The sequence below is a fragment of the Lepidothrix coronata genome, unplaced genomic scaffold (assembly GCF_001604755.1).
Source record: "Lepidothrix coronata isolate B3197 unplaced genomic scaffold, Lepidothrix_coronata-1.0 Scaffold33, whole genome shotgun sequence".
NCBI lineage: Eukaryota > Metazoa > Chordata > Aves > Passeriformes > Pipridae > Lepidothrix > Lepidothrix coronata.
In genome coordinates, this window is record NW_016690213.1 from 1,090,682 (window position 1) to 1,115,703 (window position 25,022).

Consider the following 25,022-nt stretch of genomic DNA (forward strand, 5'->3'; position numbering starts at 1 on the left):
ACTTCCTCCATCAGTGAATCCATGAAAATCAGCAGAACAAAAATAACGGTGACACTGAATAATTCAGTAATACACCCTGACAATATCTGCTAAACTTCTGTCAACGCAGCCTACCTTGCTGTTGCTAGAGTGCACGGTGAAACTGGCTTTACAGTCCCATGGACTATTATTAGTCTGGGTTTTGGATACTTAACACCTTTTGCAAGAACAGAAATAGAACAATAGACCGATATTTTTATCATAATGATGTTACAACTAGAGGGATAAAGAGTATTGTGACATTTCATCACACTTGATGTAAGAATGATCAATTCCACTAGGTCAGCCTTGTCTTTGCTGCTAGGATTTATGTCCATCTCCTCTGCCACACTCACAAGACTCTGTGAGAGTGCACTTACGAGGTAACCAAGGAGTTATATAATTTATAACCCAAATGAAAATATTCAGGCATGGTACAGAAGTGGGTGGTTGAAGATACTTTGCTGAACGATTCAGTCATTCCTTAGACAAGAGAGGAGAAGTAAACCATAAAGCTGAGTCCTTGAGGTGAAGGAAAGACACAGAGCAGCTCATATAAGTGGAGCTACTGCTGTAGCACCTTAATATGAAGGAATGAAGCACTTCTTTAGCTGTTTTACTCAAGCTTGAAAAATATTTTGGGTTTTGTATGTAGGATCTCCTTAGTTTGTGAAAGAGGATAACAAGAAGCACTTATCTCATGTTTGGGCTTTCTACAAATTGGATCTAACGTAGCAGAAATATCTTTAACCCAGATCAAAGTGAGTAATCTGAGCTAAGGGGTAAAAGGCAAAGCTAAACAAATTCAAAAAGTCAGTCTTTTCACAGTATCTCAACACTAGAATAATTTATGTATGATTATAATGTATGTGTAATCATGCAAAGCCTTTGAATCAAGACTGAACAACCTCAAAAATAAGAACTGCTGTATCTTAAGCAGAGTTAAAGATACCATATTGAAAAATTAAGATGGTATTTGGACTTCATTATACATAATGCTTTCTGATCTGTGAGTCTTTGTCTAGTTGCACAAGACTGGAATAATGGGTCTTCCTGTTTTGATCTAGCTGTACTTTTAGTCCTTGGAATTTTTCTGTAATGCACAAATTAAGAAGGAAAGTTAGCTATTCCCAGTAGAAGAATATATAATTCAGATTGAGGCTTAAAAATGAAAGATTATCTTTGATTATAATTTTGCTTTTGCCCTTCTGGGTTCATGCTGTCCTCATAGCAACTGTGCATTACTCTATAAAACAATTGGCATGAAATGTTTTAAGGTATTTTAAAAGAAATTATGTATGGTCTCTTTCATGTTTGCTTTCTCCTCATCCTTGCTTTGCATTGTATTTGGCATTTTGTGTGGTGCAGATGGAGAGCACTTCGTTATGGGCAAAGCTGTTCTTTGAAAGACAACACATGGACATTCTAGAGTAGTAGGATGTATTTTATTTATTGTAGACTGGGCCATACATAAATCAGAGAGAGGAAAAACTGTGAACCTTAAGGTTCTGTTTTAATGTGTAGAGAAAGTGATAATTTCCACTCACTTGGAACACTTTACATCAGCTTCAGGAGGGAAAGAATGAAATTTGATTGTAATGGACCTGAAGATGAATGCTATTTCCCATTTCCTGCCAAACAAGTATTAGTGATGAAAAACTCTTAATATTTGACCTTGAGGAACCTCTTGAATACCCAGCTACCGAATGCTTTTGGCAAATCCCTGGCTGAAAAGCATCTATTTCTAAACAAAACTTAAGAAATTATATGCCACATACAGATAGCAACTAGAACATTTTTCAATGCCACAAGAGTGTGGTTTTCTGTAACCTCAGTAGTTAAGCAGTTTACAAGGTGGTGTGGACACTCAAAGGTAAGATGGTCCATACCGGAGATTTCAGCCATGTTCAGTGGCTGCAAATACAATGGTGCCAGAGGAAGACTTAAGCACTTCCTGACCGACAAGAAGTGACCAACTCTACACATCAAGAGATAGTTTGACAGAATAGTCCGTTGGTGGCAAAGTTGTCCCCACATTCTCACTTCTGTACCCTCAACGGTTTCAGTATAATTAGCTGCTGAGTCAGGGAACTGAGGCAATTAAATTTAAGAGTTTTTTTTTGAGGTTAGCTTCCTCAAGGGACTCTTAAGTCAGTGCTGTTACCAGAAGAAATGCTTACCAAGGCTTGCTGACCATGCACCTGTACAGATCCTGCGAGTGCCTCTTCAGTTTTGCAAGCTAGGTTAGCTCCAGCTGCTATTGAACTAAGCTGGTTGACTGCTCAGAGCTGAGCAGTGAGAGGCATAACTTCCAACAAAGCAGTAATAACGACTGTTGGAAATAGCACCATCATTAACTGGTGTGGTTAGTCCTAAATTCCACTCAGCAGAGGGTAAGCACTGAGGACAGAGACAAGAAAACAGGAAGCACTATCATCTGCATAGAAAAACCTACAAAAGGTGGGATTTACCTATAGACATAGGATTTGAGAATAATACCTTTAAAGGCTTAATTTGATTATAAAACATGGAGGTCAGAGTTTCTGTAAATCCTTTGGAAGAAAAGAAAAATTAAGAGGTATAGCTTGCTGACTCAAAACAAGAACTCAGTTCCTTGAATGCTTAGTTAATCAAGCTTCTCAGATACAGACAGTACTGGTTACCTTGAACCACTTGGTGTAATTGCATCAGCAATTTTTCTATGCTTTTGCAATTTGATTTTATCACAATAAGATCAAGGCAGTTGGACATAGAAAACATGTTTCAGTTAATTCTCCTAGACTCTGAACCAGATTGACATCAGCCTAAAAGGAAAAAAGAAAAATGCCTGGTGGTCCGTAAAACAAGTCGTTTCGCTAAACAGGTACTATTTGAAAGGAGAAAATCTCACATCCCCACAGAATATTATTCATGCAAGTGGTAACCCATTAGTGTAAATCATCTCTAGACAGCTATTTATGAGATACAGGAGATAATGGTTTGGCTGCAAAACGTTTCTGGAGAAGGAAAAATATTATGAAAGAATGGAGAAACATGAAATCCTATTGTTGTAGTGCCTGATGACTCTCATGTACTTCAATAGGGTTCACATCTCCTTATTCTGTAATCTGTTATTCACAAACTGCATGGAAGAATCCTGCATGAAAACCTAGTTGTAGGCAAGGGAAGTTGTACTGTACACAGCTGCTCTAATAATTAAAATTAAAACAGAATTAAATACCAAACCTACTTATTTTAGGTTATGTTTCTACTACTTCCATCTACTTTAACATCCAGAAGTAGGTTAGTTAAGCTAGTGGATTTTTTTATACTCTTGTTTTGCCTAAAATACTAGATATATTCAGATAATCACTTTTTAAAAATCCATTTTTTTACAAGAACTATTAAAAAAAAAATGCCTGAAGCACTATACTACCTTTCACAAGATGGTGGCTTGTTATTCAGTAAACAAGGAAAAGTTGTTCTGGCCCCTATTTGTACTTGAGTGCTTCTGCTAAAAGATGTAACTTGATAATAACTACTTTTCTTTTTTAAAAAAAGCCCACTACACATTTACTTTTGCTTTCTAGCTGTAACAGACCTTTCACAAAAGCCATTTGCTCTCAAGTAATTTATTTCCTTGCAAAATACAATCTACCACATAAAACACAAACCAGCATGTCTCCTGATTGCTTGCAGCTACTACACGATTTAATGTTACTGTAAAGTAGGCATGAAAATCTGAGGTGGAAAACATAAGGTAGTTGGATCATATTCCCTTGAAATACCCCAATTCTTCTGCAGTAAAAAAAGTTACTAGGGATTCTAAGGTTTTGCCTTGTTTTGAAGTTCATAGGAACTATTACACGAGAACACAGACTAAATGCTCCAACCTAAGGATCTTCTACCAGCTCCCCTTGGGAAAAGCATGGCTGAGGAGTTAGTGTCATTAACCAGCAGGACAGTGATCTCATTTCAGCATCAGGGATGACTTACAATGGTAAAGCATTTAATATTAATATGTAAACTCTCTCAAGTGCTTTCTAAAATGTCAATTGCCCCTCCCCCAATTTACAAAGCATTATTTGATAACTACTGTATTATGCAACTGTTACAAAGTTATGTTTTAAGCAGTTACAATGCCTTTGCTACAGGCTGAATCTGTAAGAGCTGACTGAGCAATGGGCTGTTTATGGGGTGCCTACTTAGGATACATCAAGCTAATTTTTCTAACACACCTTGCCAGTATCTTATTTCAGATAAACTATGGGTATCAAGAGCTGTAGTGCTGATGGTTCAAGAGGAAGCGAAGTAGGTAAATACAGTAGTTTCCAGAGTGGGAGAAGAAAGGGGATAACAAGGCGAGTACAGGCATTACATACTTGATTATACTTTATGTCTTCTTAGACTACAGTCACCATCAGATGGACATGAGGTGTTTAAAGTCTTTTAGATTTAATTAACACATTCCTAATTTCCCTGCTGGAAGCAGGCAGTCATTGCAGTACTAGAGGAATAACTAGAAATGCCATTCAGCGTGAAAACGCTCAGATCTACCTCCAGTAAGTTTCTCTACATACATTTCAACACTTTTCAGGAGGGTGTAATGATTTACACGCTATTCTTAAGTATAGGCAGTTTCAACAGCAGATTAGTAACAAACTGCCAAGCTATATGTGCCCGTCAACAATAAGCAGCAGAGCTGTTGCTGTCTTCGGACTATAACAGTTGCCATAAACAGTTTAATAAACACTGTTTATTAAAAAAATACATATCTGAAGTCAGTAAGAGACCATGAGTAAGTATCGTGTAGATTTTACGCATTCAGCTGACTTCAACTGTTAACAGCTTTAAAAACAGGAAGACTAAAACCTCAAGTCTATGAATGTCTGACAACAAATCGTGTAATCCCGGTGCATCGTTTTTGGCGTTGTTAAGTCTGGTCTTGATATCTCAGTGTCAACATCCATCAGGTGCAACCGCCGCATGCTCCTTCATTCTGTGGCTTTCTGTGGAAGTATGTGCAGATCTTCCTCATGGAAACTGAAGTGGTTGCAGCCTAGCGAGAAACAGAAACAAAAAACAACATGAAACATTTCTAGGTTAACATTCATATCCTGCAGGAGTCTCAAAGTCTCCCCTCCATCATTGCTCCAGTTTGTTCAGCTTCTCAACTAAGTTAGTAAATGAAAGGTTCTTTGCTACAATCTGTCTCACAGGTAAGATGCTTACTACCTACAGGAAACACTGTCTAAATCCTAGGGTTGTCCTACTGCCACGAGAAATGCAGTCCAGCTGCAGTTTCAGCTTCCCTACAGCAGATAAGAGAGCTGCAGATTTCCAAGATACAGGAAATTCAGTGAATGCTGCTGGGTACTCCCAGCACCTCCTCAGGCTATGAGCACAACACAGGAGAATCCCAAAATCTGAAATAGAGCATACTGGGCAGGAAAGGTAATTATCCTACAGTAATCTCTCTCCAGGGCAAAACTTTCTGTCTTGTGTTTAAACACGTACAGCATAAAGCACAAGCAGTTGTAGGTTTCCTATAACCAAGACTTGGTACAGCCACAATACGAAGAGTCCAGCTGCTAGGAATAACTTAAGGAGTAGTGGCTTAACCATGTCATATCTGATAAAAGTGTTGGAAAAGGTGAAGTCAGGTAAGAAATGAGATACCAAAATAAGCCTTAACTTCTAGCATCAGATATTCAATTGAAAGTACAACTAAAATTTGATGACTGAAAATTTAGCTGACATTTACCGAAATACGACTCAAAGTCACCGAGACAAGCCAAGTTTGGTCTGTTTCAGAAAAATATAATTATAATTTCCTAGTTTGCATGTTAAAACCTCAAGCCAACTTTTTCAGCTGCTTTATAAGCTTAACTTTCATTTCAGATCCTAGGATGAGCTTCGTGCCAGGCTTCCCACACATCAAAAGCAGGATTATGTAGGTCAAATCCTGCCCTCTCTTGTTTTCTTTTCCTTTGTTTTCTAGTTTTCCATTGAAGAAACTGAAGGCATTATTTAACCCCACAGTTATAACATGGGTAATAAATTCTTTTGCTACCTGAGTTAGAATTTAGCTCTTTCCTCTGATGCTAAAAGTGGCTTTCCAGTAACATAAACAGGCAGATGTGACTGTGGACACATACATAGCAGATCTGCCAGGGAAGGTGATGTCATTATCGTGCCTCTTAGAGCTGTGTTCAAGATGATGGAGACATTCTTCCAACATCTAGCTGGGGACTGCAAGGATCTCTGAGCTCCTGTGTGCCCTAAGTCCCTTTAAAATAGGGATACCACTATCCTAAAAATTCGGTTCCTGTATGGAGGGAATTAGTAGATAACAGCATTAATGTACCTGGTTTATTAGGCCAGAAATCATCCCTTTTGTCCATAGTCAAAGGGATCAGATAATTCTTTGAGTGTCCAAGGAAGAGAGAACAAACAAGGGAGGAGTGACAACTAGGGATAACTTCTTTCATGACAATTGTTGCTGAATGCCCTACTTACAGTTTTTGGTGAAGTGGCCACTGCCACAGACTCTTGTCTTTTGGCAACAGGACTGCAAGATGATGGGGAGCTGTCTGACGTGCTCTGGCTGCCAGGTCTGCCAATCCGTAGCTTCTCTCCCAGAGCAGACAACCAATTTTTTCTTTCAGGAGAACTATTCTCTTTATCTACTACCTCAGTGCCTTTCCCACATGGGGATCTGAAAAGATGGGGGGAAGTTTGAACACCTGATGGATTAATACGGCTTCCAGAAAAGGAAGGCTCTTTTGGGCTGTGGCTGGAGCCTTCGTAGTCATTACCCAAGTCAGCCTGGCTGAGACAGTCTTCATCACAAGCTTTTTGGTCTGGAATCAAGTGACATAAATTCAGTTTGGATTTCTTAGCTGCATGGTCCAGTTCAGTCACACAGCTACAGGCCTGCAGACACTTGCGCCCCACATCATCCTCCTTGCTGCAGTCAAGCCTTCTCTTAGCACGCTTTTCAAACTGCGTGTGTGGCGCTTTAGGAGGGCAGGCAGCTTCCAGAAGACCTTGGGTGACTTCTGCCAGGGCTTTTCTAGGAGAAGGAGCCTTTTTCCCCACTTCTGGAGGAGAAGAGCATGGAGTCCTTGTAACCCAACGTTTAATGGACATTTTGGAGGAAGGGATCACTTTTGGAGACGCACATGGGCTGGCTTCAGTCTGCTTGGCTGGGGTGGAGGCTGTGGCCGTCTGGGATTTGAGAGCAGCCGTCGGAGTGTTTGTTGACAGCGGAAGGTCTCCAGAATAAATGGGAGCACAGGCAGCCGGCCGTGGTGAGGAAATACATGCACTGCCCACTGTGAAGGCCTTGGCAGGAGTATTCTGTGGGCTGGCTGGCTGTCCTGATAGGGGAGAAATAAGTAGTCTGATGAGGAACACAGAACAGCAGATTAAAGACAACCCTGTTATAAACCCCCCTTCCAACTAGGAGATGAATTCAGTGCTGACCCCGTACCTCAGACACACCATTTTTAACTATGAAATTGTATAAAACCCTCTAATTTCAGCTAGAATCTAAAATCTTATATCATATTGATAAGTATAATATAGTACATTTCTGCAATGTTTGACATCTATCCCTTCTGTAACGAGCACTCTTACATGAGCTGCAGCCACAATGAACAGACAAAATAGACCTTCCAAGCCTATCTAGCCTTGTTGGAGCCTTGCACTGATTTGGTCCAGAAATGCTGGTCTCCACCTGCACTGCAATCTTTAACTGCTGCATAACTGAGTTGAGGGACAAAGGTACTGTAAGCAGGTCCTACAGCTAATTACAATACCAAGGAAGCCTTACACTATGATGCCCTACTATATGAATAATGCACCTAGTCGGGTGTTAATAGTTGCATATTTTAAAAATGTTAGAAGCGTGAGAACTTTCATTTTCTTGTCTTTTTGCTGGAGGATTTTCTGCAATCCTATATTAGTATGGACATGGTAGTTATTTACCACATCAAGGGAAATGTGAGAAATTCTTCACCTCATGAACAAGGACTTAAATTCCAAAGGAAATAAAATCTGTCACTGCAGTAAGTTATTTCTTCAAAACAAATGATACCCAAACAGATATTTCACAGTGGCTTTTGAGCTCATTAGCCAAGATGTAAACACCTCTGCTTGTAAAAAAGAAGTTCTGAACATCCAGCTTCTTAAAACAGTAGTCATAGATAGGGCCATAAGGACCTCACTAGCAACAATGTGAATCATATAAAGCAAACATCTTGGTCTGCAGCAATATTAGAGGGGATTCTTTAAATTTTGCTTTTGTTTTTTTTTATTTCCAGCCCACTCCAACAGAGAACACATTAGTGGGTTTGTTAGATGCTTGCTTTCTCATTCATCTAACTTGCAGTGAAATTAAACAGCATAGTGCCTTAGTTACTTTATGCTCTTCCACTGCTGAGCACAAGAGCACTAAACATTTCCTGTATACCAGTCTGAACTCCTCTTACACAGCATTTGCACTGTACTATAAAGCACTTCATTAGAACAACGAGAAGTCTAGTGTGAATAACCTGCCATTCTCTTTACGGTGCTGGGCTGTCTCACAAATAACATGTTCAGTGAGAGACTCTTTGATTATATACCATACTAAGCCTCTTTTGATCCTTCCTTTTACTGTATTAGCTAGTATCCAAAATAAAAGTAGTGCTGCATCAGAGCAAAATTAAATAGGATCCCATATTAAAGGATCCCACATTAAAGGATCCCACTACAAATAACTTTAACACTCAGAATAGAGTTAAAGGCTCCTTTCCTGATAAAATATGCTACTTTGTAACAACTTGCTTCAATCTGGACTAAGAGAAAGTAACTGCCAAGATTGTTTCTCTTAATCTTTACTTTAATGAGCACTTACAAGACAATAATAACTCAAATGGGGAATTAGTTGCATTCAAAAATCTAAGATCCTAGAGGCAGAAGAAAGTAGCAAGCTCAGCAACTCTAGATCCATAATGACCATTACAAATTCATATAGCAGAAGTATTGCATGACTAGTTGGATATGAGCATTTTCAATCCCAAACCAGTCTGAAAGCTATGCTTTAGTCATGCTGGATAATGGAAAAGGAGCTACCCTGGGAATTGGATTAGTGTCATGGCAAGAAGCAAACACAAATTTGAGATAAAGAATATGAAGATCAGGCTTTTCTTTCCCAGACTGTGTGCATGATTCAGGCTTCCACTAAGCCAGGTTCAAGCTGGTTCCATTTTTGCTGCCACTACACGTAGTACAATACTGTAAATACCTGCAGTCAATCTGCATCACACCAAAGCAGGTTATTTCAGATATTTCCTACGTTCTCCGCCACAAATCTCCTAGAGTGATATTATCAATCTCCAGATTGATAATCTCCAAATTGTCCATGTACAGGTCTGCTCCAGAAATTTGGGTACTCAAAAATATAGAGAAAGTAGTACACCTTAGAGAAACCACAGAAGTATTTGCCAAAGCAAAGGAAACTCTGCTTGCTACCTTTGACAATATAGGTCAACAGTCAATATCCACCCTAATCCTCACAATTTGTTCCACAGAAATGGGTGGGGAACTACCTAGATTCATTCCAGCAAGTCTGAAACAGTACTTTGCTTGCCAGCTCTGAATCAGTCTCTGCAGATAACTCCCATATTCTAACAGCACGTGCTTTGTGTTCAGGAGCCAAGGTCAGCAGGAAGCCTGTTGTTGTGTTTGCAGTGTCTCTGTTTCCTCTTCCCTCCTGAGTTACTTTAATGCAGCAAGAGCAAGGAGAAATAAGTCGTTTTTCCAGTATAATTGCCAAAGGTGACTTGTAAAATTTTAGTGTACAACTACTTTAGGTTCCATGCTTCTGGACTAGACCTATGCTTACCTCTCTTTTGCTGAAACTATTACACAAAGAGATTTTTGACCCTTCTCTGAAACTGAGTGTGCGCACACACAAACCATTTACCAGCTATGAAGCAGACCTGGCACTCTCCCTCCTATTGTCCTGCAAACTTCCTGCTAGACTTGTTACTCACTGGCAAAAGGTTAGAGGTAATGTTATCCCATTAGTGGGATTTGAAACCTTCAGCCTTTATTTGTGATAGCCAAGCTGAAATTCATTTGGAGGGTGGCTAGAAAAGATAGCTGGAATGCAGGAAGTCACACCAACAGCTGCTGGGAAGCTATTGTATTCTTAGTTTCAGAGCTACTCTACAGAGAACTTCATCTTATTTCACTTTGGAGGGAGGGTGGTTATTTTCCTTTCACCTACTCTACTGCAATAAAATGCAGGTTTCAGACAAATCAAAGTAGTATTAAGATCCAGGATTCCATTCTTCTGGTCTAGGGTGCTACCTACCTGGTGACTACTTTCTCTACAAGCCCAGATACATTTGCTAGCTGCGAGAGAATGCTGCATAGCTTGTCTGATTGCCTAGGCTTTGAGGAAAGGTACTGCATTTGTTCACTAGCCTTAACATGTGGATAGATGAACTGACTAATTATGAAACACTAGAGTCATATCATGATTGTCTATATGCATTTTTAAGTACTTTTCACTACACGGCATTAGCCTGTATACAGTCAGTACCACCAACTGAAGCTGAAGAGATACAATACCAGTATCTGCAGCAAAGAAATCTATCCACAATTCAACTAGTGGGCAGGAGGAAACAGTTCAGAGTTCCAAGGCTGTATGTGTGCTGTCAGACCTTTACTGGGTAAACTGGAAAAAGCATATGATCTTACTGCTTTCGGTTATTAACTGATATTAGAAAAAAAGGTGTGACTTGTTGCTACAGTGACATCTCCTTTGGCTGTTTAATTATTGAACCCTGTTGAAACCCACTGAAGATCTGGCTGCCTGAGAAACTGTATCAATGAATATTTGCCTTGTGGTCTGGTCATACAAACTAGGCCATACTTGTAAGCTTGTCTTGTTGATGGTAGAAGTATTTACAAGTAGAAGTGCTTGTCTGGCTATATGAATTATTGCCTAATATGAAAAAAAAAAACCCAGAAGAATAATAAGATAAGCCAAAGGCTTTTGTTGGTAGAGAAAACAGCCAAAACTCAGAAGCCACGTTGCAGAGCAAAATAGCTCAGGGGCCTTACCTGCTCCATGCTGTTCTTCTGTTTTTTTCTGAGTGACCCAGCCCACCAAATTGATTTTTCTGGATGCTGATTTCTCCTCCTCAGGAAGACGTCGTAAGCGCCAAATCCTCACAGTGTTGTCATCAGAGCATGTGGCAATCTATGGTATAAATTGGTTTATAGTAGGGTATCCAAGGCACATCCTATAGATGACTGGCCAAGTGAACTACAACAGCTACGTCTGACACACCATGCCAATAGGAATGATGCTGAAGCCTGGTTGAGGGGGCACAAGATTTGACCATAAAACAAAGAAAATAACTCAGCTCTGTTTCATTAGCATACCAGAGAGCAGGATTTGCTTTAAAACACACAAGGCTGCCACATTCATATCTTTCTGCTAGAGAAATCTCAGTCACCATCAATAGTTTGCCTTGCAGTGCTCTGCTCAGGAAGTCATGGCACATTTTGAGTTTTCAATCACTCAGAAGACAAAAGCAGCCATGCTGGTTTTTGCACATGCACCTCGTTCTCTGTCTGTTGCTCAGGACCTCTTCTGCTCGAGGACAAACATTTGCAGCTGAGAAGGTGACACTGGAAGGCTGTTGCCCTGGCCTTAAGCGCTATCTCTTCTGAGTCAGATGTCAGGAGTATCTGGCAGAGAAACCAACTCTGCTAGAAACATTGATCTAGATTCCTGCCGCAGCACCACAGTCTCCAAAAGGATCTGTGGAATCTCAAATGAAGAAGCAGTAGGACCAATCTAGCCCACATTTTATGGCTCTCTTTAGACAGATTAGCTGGTGACTCAATCAAGAATCAGCAGAAAGTAAAAGGAAATGCTGTGGTGAAAGTTCACAGTAATCTGAATGGGAAAGTGACTCTACTCTGACCTTTGTCACACCGATGTTGTCCCTACAGAAAGCAACTTTGCCTCTCAAGTCACTCCAAGCAGCTTCCTGACCTGTCTTAGCACCACATTTTCCAATTCATGCTTTGGCATCTGAACAATGGCTGACTATTTCCCCAGTGTGAATAATGATTTTAAAGGCTGAACTGGTCTGCCTTTCCAACACATCATGATCAGGATGCTGGGCTATCTCTAGATCACAGATTTCATCTAAAAATGCCTGTTCTCGTATTGTGCGTCTTACACAAACAGAACAATTCCACATTTGCCTGCAAGACTTCCAACCTCCTACACTGCAATGCTTTTCTGAAGACCTGGTGCTGCCATGCAAGGTAGGGAAAGTGACTGACTGGCTTAACACTGTAGGATGAAAGAAACTCTGGCTATTACTACAACACTGTCCAGGATTTTTCAGGGTTACTTCTCGTTTTGAGCTAGGCCGAACATTTGAACTGATCTCCTACTGCAGTTGTTTTCCTTTTTGTAATACCTGGTGCATAATTACTGACCCAATTTCACTGTAGGTTTTTTTTGTCATAAAAACAGCTCAGATTTTGAAAAAAGGTCACAATGAAAAGAGTTTTTTAACATGTTTTTTAAAGGGCATTCAAAACTTCTTGCCACTCTGTACAAGACTAGCAGATGTATCAATGGTCAGAAGGAAAGCAAGATGAAAAAATGGAACAACAAAACAAGCTTTTGGCTTACAAAAGCCCTGATTAAAGGATGTCAGTTTTGTATCTTATAGGTGGTATCATAAGCTCTCACTAACAGAGGTCTTTGTTGATTTACAATTTTCTAGGAGTTTTCAAATAGCCTAAATTATTTGAAAATAATAAAAAAGCTCTGATACGTTGTAGTCATATGACAAGCTTGTATTACTGTCCCACAAAATGAACATTTTTAAAAGTTATTGACCGAAAATTTTCTCCCAAATAAACAAATGCTGCTGCAATTTTGAAAGCGGATGTTGCCACATCACATGTATTGTTTCATGGGAAAGACCATTTTCCAGGAAACAAACCTTAGTGTAGTCTGAAGGACACCAAGCAATGGAGGTAACTTCTTGAGAGTGACCGAGGAGTATCCACGGAGGAAGGCTGGGCTCAGAAACCTTAAAAATTCCATAGAAAAACAAGTATACAGTCAGAAGGCATGCAGCCTAATATACATCTCTAAGACCACCTGTGAAGCATGTAAATACTTTCCATCTTCCCTGTATGAAATGCATAAATCAAACGCACTCTGGCTGTCATCATGATGCAACAACTGACAGAGCCCTAAGAATCAGTTCATGTTTCATTTCTAGAGGTAAAGCAGTTGGTCAGCACTGAGATGTACTGACTTGCCTGGAAACACTTGTTCAATTCCTGCTACACGCAGGATTTCTGCCTCCAGAGTTGTCAGCCCAAAACACAACACAAGCATTTTAAGGTATTAAGTACCTCTACTTGTTCTACGTAAGATGCTTAAATTTTGGGAAGCTCATAATTTGAATCAGGACAGGCAAATACATTCCCAATCACAGGTCAATGGATTAATAATAAAATGAAACTGCCACAAACAAAATTCTACAGATGAACCTTCACTGGTTTTGCACTAGCATTTGTGTGACTGTGCCTCCTCCAGCCAACCAGTTGCTCCAGAGATCCTTTAAAAAGCTCTCTAAATTTTGCTCATTCAACTGATCTCCATTTCTCTTAGATTTTTATGAAGAATGTTTCTCCTCTTCTACAGTATTGCTACTTATCTTTGACTATAGCTCCTGTAAGTGACAGACAGAGCTGAAGCCAGCATTAAAGTGGCCCAAAGAAGAAAACACATGCATACACATACCCCCCTACACACTCACAGGCATTCTATCCAAGTTTTCCTTGCTTTCAGTAGGCAGTCCTTTCTGGAGCTATGAGTCACCATCATTGATGTGACATTTTAAGGGGAATTTATCAAGGAATTTGAATAAACGATTAAGTGAATGAACAGATCCTTTACTGTGTGGGAAAAGGAGTAGACATTACATACATACATCGGTTTCAAAGGAAGATGCAAGACATTGGGAAAGGCTTTTGAGTTTTTCTCTTGTGGATCACCTCCAACAAAAGCCTGCAAAACTGCAGTTGAATATCCAGCTTCAGATCTTAGAAGTTGTTCTGATACAAAGAGGTTCATCTTAATAGGACACTTTTTTCCCCTGGCATAGTAGAGACAATCACTTGACCAAATAGCCACTAAATGCCTTGGTCAGAGTATTCTCTTCTCTGCTAAAACATGCAATACCATGGAAACAAAATCCCTGTGTAGGGAACAAACAGGATACCTTGGTGCAGAGAACACCTTCATTTACATTTAATAGCAGTCTTGCTATACACTCATAACAGCCACAGTAGCTGTCCAGTAGCCACTGATCACTGAAAGGAATGTAAAGAGAATTACCCTTTTTGGGATGCAGTGGTTTTATGCTATACTAGTGTAAATTAACCAACTGTCCCCAAGATATATTATTGTGAAGTGAAGAGGGACACATAGTTATAGCTGTGTCCACTGTGTTTGGCAGAAGACAGTTGGTCAGTTTGCGCATGTCAAGTCAGGATTAGCCACAGCACATGCTGCTTTTTTTGTCTGATTTGACAGGATATTGTTGGGGAAGTGAGACCTATTGCAGAAAAGTTAAAAAGAGAAACCAAGGAAATAAGACTTTTTTTAGTTACTCTACTCACTGAAACAGCTGTTATATCCATTTTCAAGATTCAGCATAAAATGGCATATCTAGTTTTATGCACCATGATACAGAAGCACGTACATTCCAGTTCTGAGACAGACCAAAGCATAAGTTGATCACCTTGGAGTGATCTGTATCAAAGGATTGAAAGAACAATGAAAGTACACATCTATAAATGGTATTGTATTATTACCAGGAAGGTATCTCAGCTAGGTACCATCTTTGCAGAAAAAGCTCTGCTCTTTGCTTTTAAAATCTTATGATTGTTCAAGAGTCAGTTCATTAATCAATGAACTTGTAATTTACAAAAACCAAACCCAACACAATAAAGCAAGTGTGCATTGCCTGGAAGTGATTTATATATAAAAATAGACTGAAATAGCATTCTCATCAGCAATAACTTCTACCCACAGTGTTCTTTCTGAATTGCTCACCCAAAAACAAACTTAGCACTGCTGCAAAAGTTTCTCAAAGAAATAATTTGAGTGGACAAGGCCTCTGCCTTTCATCCCTCTCTAGATCTGGAAAGTTAGCCCTCTTCATTAAGTTCCTTCTAACATTACCTGTTAATTGGACATGTAATATCTAACCATGTTTTTTTCACAGCAAAATAAGTCCTCATCCCATGAAAAGATATGTATGTTTCAGAGTCAGTAAAATCTATCAACATTTACATTAAGAAGCCTGGGATAGGACAGATCTTGAAAGAGACAACTTTGCTGGAAGTCCTACTTTCTGACATGGCTATGAGATTAAAATAAAAGTAATCATCTGACGATTAATTTTATAAATATGTAATATGATCTGTCACTCATATGCAACAGCAACAGAGGCCTTCTGTATATTAATGCATTTTAAATGTGCTTAAATGCTTAAATTTTGAGATGTAATGACATCCTTGAATACTCTCAACTGTGTCCCAACGTGTGTTCCAAGAAAGTATCAAAACACTCGAATGCAGAATGTGCAACTCAAGTTTGCACAGGCATTTTTGCTGAACTTGCACAAGAACATGAGGAAGGTTAAAATTACCCCACTTGGCATAGGAATAGTCATGCTACCACACTCCTGCTCCTAATGAGTAAGCAACCCAGCTGCTTACAAATGTTCTTCAAATCAAAGAGGCTATATGCTCAAACTGCAGTCTCAGCAGGCTGACCTTCGCAAGATTTGTGTTTTACTTTCAAACTCACTGTAAAATGGGTAAACAAGTCAACATTCCCTAAAAATTACCCCAAACCTGAAATAGGCAGTCACCTGTGGTTTCTGTCTATTCTGCTTCTATAAGAAGTCTACTCTGTTCCCATATGGGTGTCCAGTATGGAGAACAGAACTCAAAGCATGCCTTATTCTGACGTCCCTGCTATTATCTTGGTGACATTTGCATTTCCTACACGTCAGTGCAAGATGTCAAGTGACAAAGCCTCTCAGCTGTCAGACAGTGTTTTGGAAATTTGCTGAAGGCTCTGGCTGAGCACTTGCTGCAATATGAAGGCTTTAACTACTGTAAATTAAGCATAAGAAAAAGCTGTGTCTGAAGCAAGACCTGGAAAAAGGGGAAGTGGGGGGAAAAAGTGCCCTTTAAAACAATTAAACTTTTAGGTTTCTGCTAATGAGTTCTATTGCTAAATATGAACCAAGAACTGTCTGTCTACTTGTCATAGCTGGCTGTATCAATAGGATTGAAAGAGGATTTTAATGTCCATTAAAACAGATTAAGAACAGCAACTTGCAATAAGCAGCAGCAATGAGAGATGTACTGATGGCAGGAGGCTACCTCTGTTTTACATTAAAGTTACATCGAGCCTTGACAGCAACATACACACTCTGGGCACAGCGTGCCAGGGCTAACCCCACGCTGCTTTGAGGAGGACTGGGAGGCAAGGAGTGTCCTCCGTGAACATGAAAAGCAAGAGCAGCTCCAGGCTGCATGCTTGGGTCTCACCCAATTGCCTCACCTTCCAGATGTATGCGTTGCAGTCACTCGAACCGCTGACCAGGAACTGGTTGTCTGGGCTGGTGCTGGATTTGATGTAGAAGGTTGAATTTTGGTGCCCACTGAAAACAGCCACTGTGAAGAGAAAATTAAAAAAAGATGAATAAAAGCCCCACTCAATGCACAGCCCTGGAGTCAGTTGCACAAGGAGTGCTGATCTTACAGGCTTTTCCTGTCTAGCCATGAATCCTTTGGAGAAAGTGGTTGCATTGCTCCCTTGCTCTGGGGCTCCTGTGGCAGGAAGTTTTTATTATTCTGCGGGAGCCCTTCAGGGTTCCCAAACAAAGCAGTGGCAATTTAATTAAAGCTTTAGCATGACCTGGATCACAAGCAGACCCAGACAGCACTTGGGCTGCCTCACTACTCTGGTTCAGGGTCCTTGTCTCTTCCTCCCTCGGCCGCCATCACCAGTCCCGTTACATCAACAAGGGCAGTCACAAAGTAAGGGCCTTCTTCCACGCAGGTGGCAAATTGCTGACGTTCCCCCTACTGGGAGGACCTTCAGAGCCAGCAGCTGGCACAAGACTCCAGTGTGGATCTAGAACACTTAGCTGCACCATGTACTGTTCTCTCACTGGGGCAGGAAGGGCAAATTTCTTAGCGTAGCACCAGGTGGGGCTGGCACTTCCTCCTCCAGCCTTCTTTTAGCAGTAGTTCTCATGAAGGAGACAACCCACAGACCAGAGGACACATGGCTGCCTTTGTCAGTCTTTGAAAAATCCCTTAATTTTTTCTGCCTGCAGATCTCTCAGTGCAGCAGTTACCAGACAGCAAATCCCCTCCTAAACCAGGCAGCAAGTCCTGTTACAGTGAGGATTTTCTGACGTCCCCCTCTGCAAAATAAAGCTGCTTCAATACTGGATAAAAGCAGTTGGAACAGTGATTAAAGCTGGCGAGGGCGGAGAGAGGCACAACCTGCGGGCAGGCGCTGCCCTCTGTGGGAACCACTGCACACCGAGAGGCTGCACGTGTTCCATCCAGCTGGATGAATGGAGGTTGCTCCCTAGGTTTTATCGGCTGCACACAGAAGGCAAGAGCTCTGTGAGGAGGCTGAGGAGTGCTTTGGTGAGAGCCTGCTCCCGTGAGGGAACAAGCCAGTGAGCCCATTTCCACATCTTGGCAGTGGCACCCGGGGTTAACCTCAACAACCAAGCTATTAATATTTACTAGTTGCACCACTTCTCCACTCTGGAAGCATTCCCACCCACCAGACCGCCTTCCTGAAGAGCAGACAGAAGGATACGCTGTTCATTTAATTTCAGATAACTGAGAGACTGAGAAAAGGCAATGGAAAATACGTCATGTGTCTGGCTGGAATGCATCTAACAAGTTTTGCCACTTTCTGAAAAGCAGTCGCTGGCCTATGACAAAGCAGCTTAGTGTATCAAAGGCTGTGGGCAATCTTGTACATGTAAAGGTCACAGCTGCAGAGCTGAAGGAATCTAAAAATGCTGGGGATCCTTTCTCCCAGGAACTGTGGTAGAAGTTAAATTTAAAAGGCACCTTAAAATACCCAAATACAATGTATCAGGTGATCATTTTATGTAGATTCATATCTAAGAGTCTGAGAAACCTGTGACTGCCAGTAAGCAGAAGATTCAAACTTGCTTCAGGTGGGTAGCAGCTGGACACTGGCCATTCCTCACCAGGGAACTACAGCCAAGATGCAAACTACCTTCAGTCCCTGGGTGAACCAGTATCTGCACTCATAAAAGTTTTTGTGCTGTTAATTTTGCATGGATGGCTTAATGCAAAATATGAATCTCTCCCATATAGCTTTAGGGATAAGAGCATGGAATAGGTTTCCTAAGTGTTGAACCTGGTCTCTGTCTCTCTAAGTCAGAGGGATAGACTTGCCTTTCTATGCTCTGTAATATCTATTTTTTGCAGCTATTTCCACAGATATGCTTACCTGGAGCGGTCTTTAAACTTGTCATATTGAACATGTAGATACTGTCATCAGTGCAGTTAGCAAACAGACTAGTACCAGTGGAATCCAAAACTAGGCTAGAATATCCTATAGACAAAGAGAGAAGTTCTTTGTAAGAAAAAAAATTTGCAAAACAGGAGTTCTCAAAGAAATGTCCAGAGACTGAAATTTGGAAAGGATTTCTAACATGTATGAGATTGTCATTGGAAAGTGTGTATGTTTGACAGAGCACTTGCTGAAGAAGGAAAGTTTCTAGAATAACATCTACATATTCTCATAACAATTCAGGGTGGTATTTAGAAAGGAATCACACCTTCAGAGCAGGCCAGTGATTTATTTGATGGTTTCAAAGAGATAACAGGAACAACCAATTGTAGAAGCAGAGATGAAAAATAAATGGAAACCCTTGTGCTTTGATACAATAAGCTATCCTCTGATTTGCTAGTGATTCAGATTCAAGAAAAATCTTTCCCTGCAGGCAAATTATTTCACAACCAGCTCTTCAAGGATTTCCCCCATGTCCTCGGGACTGACACTGACCATTACCACATCAAGACAGTTGATTAGACAAATCATCAGGAATTACTGTGTGGCATCAGAGCATTGTAAGGCACTAAAGATACAAAGAAGACAGAGAAACACGTACAGGTGTGCTATCCTTTTTATAACAAGCAGCTTCAAGAATAGTTTGACTCTGGACAGTGATAATGTAAAAACCCAGTCCGGTCTGTTGTCTTTGGAAGATATAATGCAAAGATAGCAGTTCAATTTGAATTTTACTCATGTATGAAAAAGATTAGCTAAATTCCTTACCAAGAGCTCTACTGTTCCCTTATCTCCATTTATGAAAATGTACTACTGAAGCCTTTGCAAGTTTTTATCATTGGTGCAATACAAAAGTGGGGCACTTTCACTCTTAAACTTGAAAATTTGGTACTGGCAATCAAAATACTCTGCGGAGTTTGCCAGTCTGATCAATAACTGGCTTAAAAGATAAGAGATGTCACTGTCACTACTTCTTCAATTCACTTTGCACTTCAACAAATGCATCTCCAATAACTTACCAAGTTTGCGAGTACTGGTTCCAGGGTAGCAAAAAGACTTGCAGGGCACCGGGTCCTGACGGTAAGCAGCATAGTTCTTACGCAAGTCCCATACTTTGATCACACTGAAATAGAAAAGCACGCACAAGTGTCTTCAACTTCAAAATTTCTCTTGCAATGTTGACTGGGCCTTCTAAGAGCACAGGAAGTCAGGTTGCTCATTCCTGAGGAGTGTCCAGTGCTAAGGAGACAAGAACTGAGCAGAAGCAGCGCAGAGATGTGCTGAAAGCAAAACAAGCGCTCTGCTGGATACGGACAAGGAGGTAGCACTGCCTTCTGTAACTAACACAAGATAAAACAACAGCCTGCAAGCCAACTTTCTTCAACTAGTAAAAGGTAATACAAGGATGCCTTTTACTTCTGACATTTGTGAGAAGTAGTTTTAGTCTGTAGTTTTAAAAATTAAGTCTTTCCCTTTTTCCCTTGCTCTTGGGGACCAAGCCTCTGTCATGAGCAGAAAAGTCAATGTTATCTGCCCCAGAAAGGCTCTGAGCACATGGAACCTGCTAAAGAATTGAATCCAAGAGGGTGATTTCCATGCTTATCAATGAGACAGTATGCTTGAGCTCCAAGATGTTGCAATGGATCTGGCACCTAAAAGAACGCATCTTTTGTAACTCAAGGCAACATTTTCTCAAGCACGCCTACACATATCCAGGCACCAAGCACCCACTCACATCACAAAACAGCTGTATAACAATAGTCTATGTGTGGTCTCAGAAGTCCATGAGAACAGAGAGAGAAAGATAAGAATTGCTCTCATTCTGCCCCATACCTAGGACACCAAAACGAGCATTTACCATATATGCACAATTTGTCCAGTGCTGTAATCTCCAGCAAGGAAGTAAAGCAGCATTCAGCTTTGCCAGTGCAAACTGACAGGGTAGCTGTTGGTTCTACCTAGCAATAACTCTAGCCTTGTACACCGAGTGATCTTAGAAAAAAAAATCTCCTAATCTTTTTATGCCACTAAGAAGAGCACACAGACAAGGAAGCATCCTCCCTCCTTACCCATCAACAGCTCCTGCAGAGATAAGAGTGTGCTCGTCCTGAAGCAGCACCACAGTTACACTCTGCTGGAAATCCTTAAAAAGAAAAGAAAAAAGAACTTTATTTTCTTTTAAGGTCAGCAAGATCTTGCTGCTTAGTTGAAGGCCAAATGAATACTGAGAAAACCTCCTCCCTCTAGCCACACAGGAGAACCTGGAAATACCAGATGTCATTAAGGACACAACAATCCTTCAAACACTCCCACCAGGGAAATTGCTCCTGAGCAGTGAGTGTCTGGGCAGCAGTTTGAGGTTATACCTTTCAGGTCAGAGATAAGAGAGCTGCTTTTATCACAAAGTTTAATAGATTAAATATTACCAGGTCTTATTTCAATAAGGCAGTAATTTGTCAGGTCACATTAGGGGGAGAAAAACACAGAAAAAAAATAAATATTACAACCCTCGCCATTTCCCCCCCTTCAAAATGCTGGCTATTCCTTTCCTCTCCGGGAAGAAAAGATGTATTTTCACACAGCATTTGCACAAAGTTGGCTTTGATGGCACATGGGTTGTTAGGCAACTAAACAAAGTCTAAAATTAGCCATAGCAAGTGACCGTGACACAAAAACCTACTTCTGCAAAGATAAATGGAAGCATTTACCACATACAAGCCACATATTTCTCGCTATGTTTACTTAGGAAGACTTCTATGCATAACAGTGTCCCCAGAAGAGAGGCTTATGCTTTGTTTGTTCCCCGGATACCTACCACCAAGGGAGCAAGTCCTCTTAAGTTCTGCCTCTTCTTCTTAGGTTTGGAAGGAGTCTGCTTGTCAGCCACATTGTGTGCACCACTGATTTGCTTCACCTGCCTGTAAAATCCATCTGAAAGAAATCAAAGGCATCTCAATTAATAGTTTCCATGCAATTTCCCTGTCACTTTAATAAAACAGGCATCAGCTTGGAATTAGTCCTAAGAGGTGGCTGAGACAAACCTTTAAAATCATTCACGTATTCTGAAAACAAAAACTGTTAGTTATATATGAAACTGGTGAGAATACAGTAAGCATCAGGAACATATAATGCAAAAAATTACAAAGGTCAGTGTAGCATGGACACTGAAACTAAAACTGAGAAGGCTGCCTTTAGAAATCATTACCCCCAGTTTGGTTTTCAGCATGTACCTGGTCTGGAGCATTCAACTCATCCCAAGCAGAATTGCACTCACAGTGCTTTTCTACTCTATTTTATAATTTTCTATTTAGTCTTTTGTCTGCTACTTCTCACTTTATGAAACTTACTGCTTTACTAGAGTAATGCAACTTTCTTACTTTTTTTTCCCCTACACGTCCCACTTCAATCATGTGGAGTCTCTCTTTTCCCCCACTTGTCCATTTGAAGAGCTTTTTGTGCTGTCCTAACAGAGATGTATTCTGTACCCCCTTATCTCCTTACCAACCCACAGGGTATTATCAAGCCAGAATGTGTATCATGCAGCAAACCTGAGACTGTTATGAAGTGGAAAAATGCATCATACATAGAAGAGATACCTATTCCATCCCTTTACAGTACCAAAGCAGTAGTTATGTGACAATCCTTCCCTTTTACTGAAGTTTTGCCTATATCGTAATCAAAAGCATTAGTCCAACAAGTGACTCTGAGCGGTACTTTTATATGAGATACCCAGCTTTTTTCATACATATCTGAAAGTTCATTTACCTTTCTTGTTGCATCTGGTATCCCAAACCATGATGTTTCCATCTCTGCCTCCAGTACAGAAGACAGCTGAGAGGGAGAAAAAGAGTGCTATTAGCTTCCAAAAGTGTTAATTTAATTAACTGAATCCAGTACAACGACATCTATGCACTCTGGCTCTTCTGCCTCAACACTTATGAAACCAGTCCTAGAAATACGAAAACCAGGCCATTGTTTTGCCGTGCTTTTTGACTAGTTTTCTTACTTTTCCTATTCTTTTTTTTTTCTAATACTCTAGAGAAATCTACTTATGAAAAGCATATTCACACACTTATGTATGGAAGTAGATATTCTATCTTAACTTTGCCCAAGATCGGAAAAGTGCAGATGTCAGCATCACAACACCATCGAGTTCCAGCAAGTTAGTTCTGCTTCTCTGGCTGGGTCCCTCCTCAGTAGGCCTGTGATACCTGTACCTGTCAGTTTCCAAAGCCCTTTTTTAGCCCTTAAAGTACTTTGCCAGAGAGAAAGAGGAACAAATAGGGAATATCAACACTTACCTTTCTCAAATCTAGAAAAAGCAACTGACTTGAGGCTACACTGGTGACCTTTGCATATGCCAAGAAGCTCGCCGGCTCTCACATCCCACACCTTGGCTGTCTGATCTCCTGAAGCAGTGACCTTCAGAAGCAAAAATAAAAAGCTTTAGTCTTTTTCTGTACACAGTTGCCAAAGCATTAAAAACAAAGTTAGAAGGCAAAAGACTGCTTACAATCCTGTGTTCCCCTGGTACCCAGGCAAGGTCAAATACAGCATTTGAGTGAGCCTGCCATTCTAACAAGAAAACAAAAGTCAAGATTAGTTCAGTGCATTGCAGCACAATATTTTGCAGAAGACTAAAGGACATCAGACACTGAAATCAGAAATCTTGTCAACAGCTTGCTTAGGCATGAAAAACAACATAGAACAATTCACCTACTACTGCTGTTGTAAGAGCACATTCATGCTCCTACTCTGTTAAGAAGACTCAACAAAGTATGTAAAAGGATTTAAATACTGCCTACATTTATGTTTTAATGACTTGCAAAAAGCTTACTTTGATTCCAGTAAACCCCATACTTGTTATAGCAAATGAAGATTACCTTCTACTCAACACTTACCTTTAAAGATGAGTTTCCTGGTAGCTTGAGCTTCAGTATCATAGAGTCTAACAAATCCTTCTTCATTTGCAACTGCTAGTACATGCTCCCAATTTGGTGCTGAAAATAAATTGAAACATAATATATTATGTAGCTAATTCATACTCATACCCCTGTTCTTTGTGAAGGGACACAGACTCTTTAAATAGAGTACACAGCAAATAGATAGCTGCAAAATAAACAGTATTTACATAGCAACATAAATATTCAAAATGCAGAAATATTGGCAAGCATTTTTTCTAGACGTTCCATTCAGGAGTAACTGTACATGGGCAACCAAATGGCTCCAGGAGCAACTTTAGAAGTGGCCTCTTCCACCAGTTATAATCGTTCTCCAGTTAGTTTTCTCTGTCTATGCTATGTATCATCTACAGCTTCCAGTGGTTTTCATGATCTGAGTTGGAAAAGCAGAAAGCTGCCTTGGAAAAACGTAAGAGCTCATGTTGAAACTAGAGTACTAAGAATGAAAGAGTTTTGCCCTAAAGATCCAGGAGCTTCCGTGTTTACTCCACTCAGTATGTGCTCACCGTGGAGAAATGCTGTGTGTTATCAGCCTGGTGACATGCATCCACCATGCATGTCTTTGGTTTCTACAAACTGTTCTCCATGCTGTTACATCTTTTATCTATTTTGAACAAAGCCCAGTTTTTCACCTATGTAGCCTCACACTGTCACCAAGAGGACATACCTTGAAACAGACACAGCTGAAACAAGAAGGTATTAAAATAAATGCTTTGTAGTTGCTTCTTTAGGGGAATACTTTCCATCAGTATATATAGGAGCACCACGAGCCAATGTATATCACATCTAGAAGCAAGTACACTGTTACCAGCTCACTTTAAAACAAAAAAAGTCTGAAACCAAATAATGAGACAGAATCAAACAGGAACAACAAAAAAAGCTGACAGCAGTGCCCACACCCTGGCCTCCAAAAGGGTTTTCAGAAAGTGACTTTACCTGTAGAAAAGGTGCAGCCGAAAGGAGGGACCGGCAACCCCGTTTCCCCATAAGACAGGTGGTCATCTTCCTGGCTGCACTGGTAGCCATCTAAGAGATGCTGCAGGGGAAGCGGCGGGGAACGACCTGCAACGGGACAGACGGACCGTAAGCGCACCAGACACAGCCGGCTCGGGCGCCAGGAGCCCCGACGCCGCCGCAGGGGCTGTGGAGGGGCGCGGGGGCAGGTCAAGATGAGGAGCGGTCGTGCCGCGGTACCCACGGTCGGTGGTGGCGGCGGTGGCGCGGCGGAGCAGCGCGCGGCACAGCATGGCCGGGCGGACACGGCCGGTGCGCGCCAATACAACTCCCGCCAAAACGACCGGCCCGCCAAGCCGGCGGTGCGCCCTCATTGGCCGGCGGGGAGCGCGAGGCGCCACGCCCTCCTC

General features: G+C 40.9%; 1 protein-coding gene across 1 annotated transcript; it reads right to left on the minus strand.

Moving 5' to 3' along the window:
• Nucleotides 1-1,367: 1,367 nt before the first annotated feature.
• On the minus strand, nucleotides 1,368-24,905 carry DTL (denticleless E3 ubiquitin protein ligase homolog). Its single transcript, XM_017811610.1, has 15 exons — nucleotides 24,857-24,905; nucleotides 24,595-24,720; nucleotides 23,599-23,697; nucleotides 23,211-23,272; nucleotides 22,999-23,119; nucleotides 22,463-22,528; nucleotides 21,513-21,628; nucleotides 20,767-20,840; nucleotides 19,717-19,820; nucleotides 18,635-18,739; nucleotides 16,685-16,797; nucleotides 13,032-13,121; nucleotides 11,119-11,257; nucleotides 6,517-7,379; nucleotides 1,368-5,056 (listed from the first exon to the last, which is right to left on the minus strand). The coding sequence occupies exons 1-15, from the start codon at nucleotides 24,903-24,905 to the stop codon at nucleotides 4,967-4,969; spliced, it is 2,217 nt and encodes a 738-aa protein (XP_017667099.1). The 3' UTR covers nucleotides 1,368-4,966.
• Between the last annotated feature and the right edge of the window lie 117 nt (nucleotides 24,906-25,022).

Coding starts and splice junctions, on each gene's coding strand:
- DTL (XM_017811610.1), bottom strand. CDS start 24,905: ATGCTGTGCCGCGCGCTGCTCCGCCGCGCCACCGCCGCCACCACCGAC. Junction 23,120..23,210: donor TACCAGGGGAACACAGGATT/GTAAGCAGTCTT, acceptor TTGCTTCTGAAG/GTCACTGCTTCAGGAGATCA. Junction 11,258..13,031: donor GTCCTTCAGACTACACTAAG/GTTTGTTTCCTG, acceptor TTTATACCATAG/ATTGCCACATGCTCTGATGA.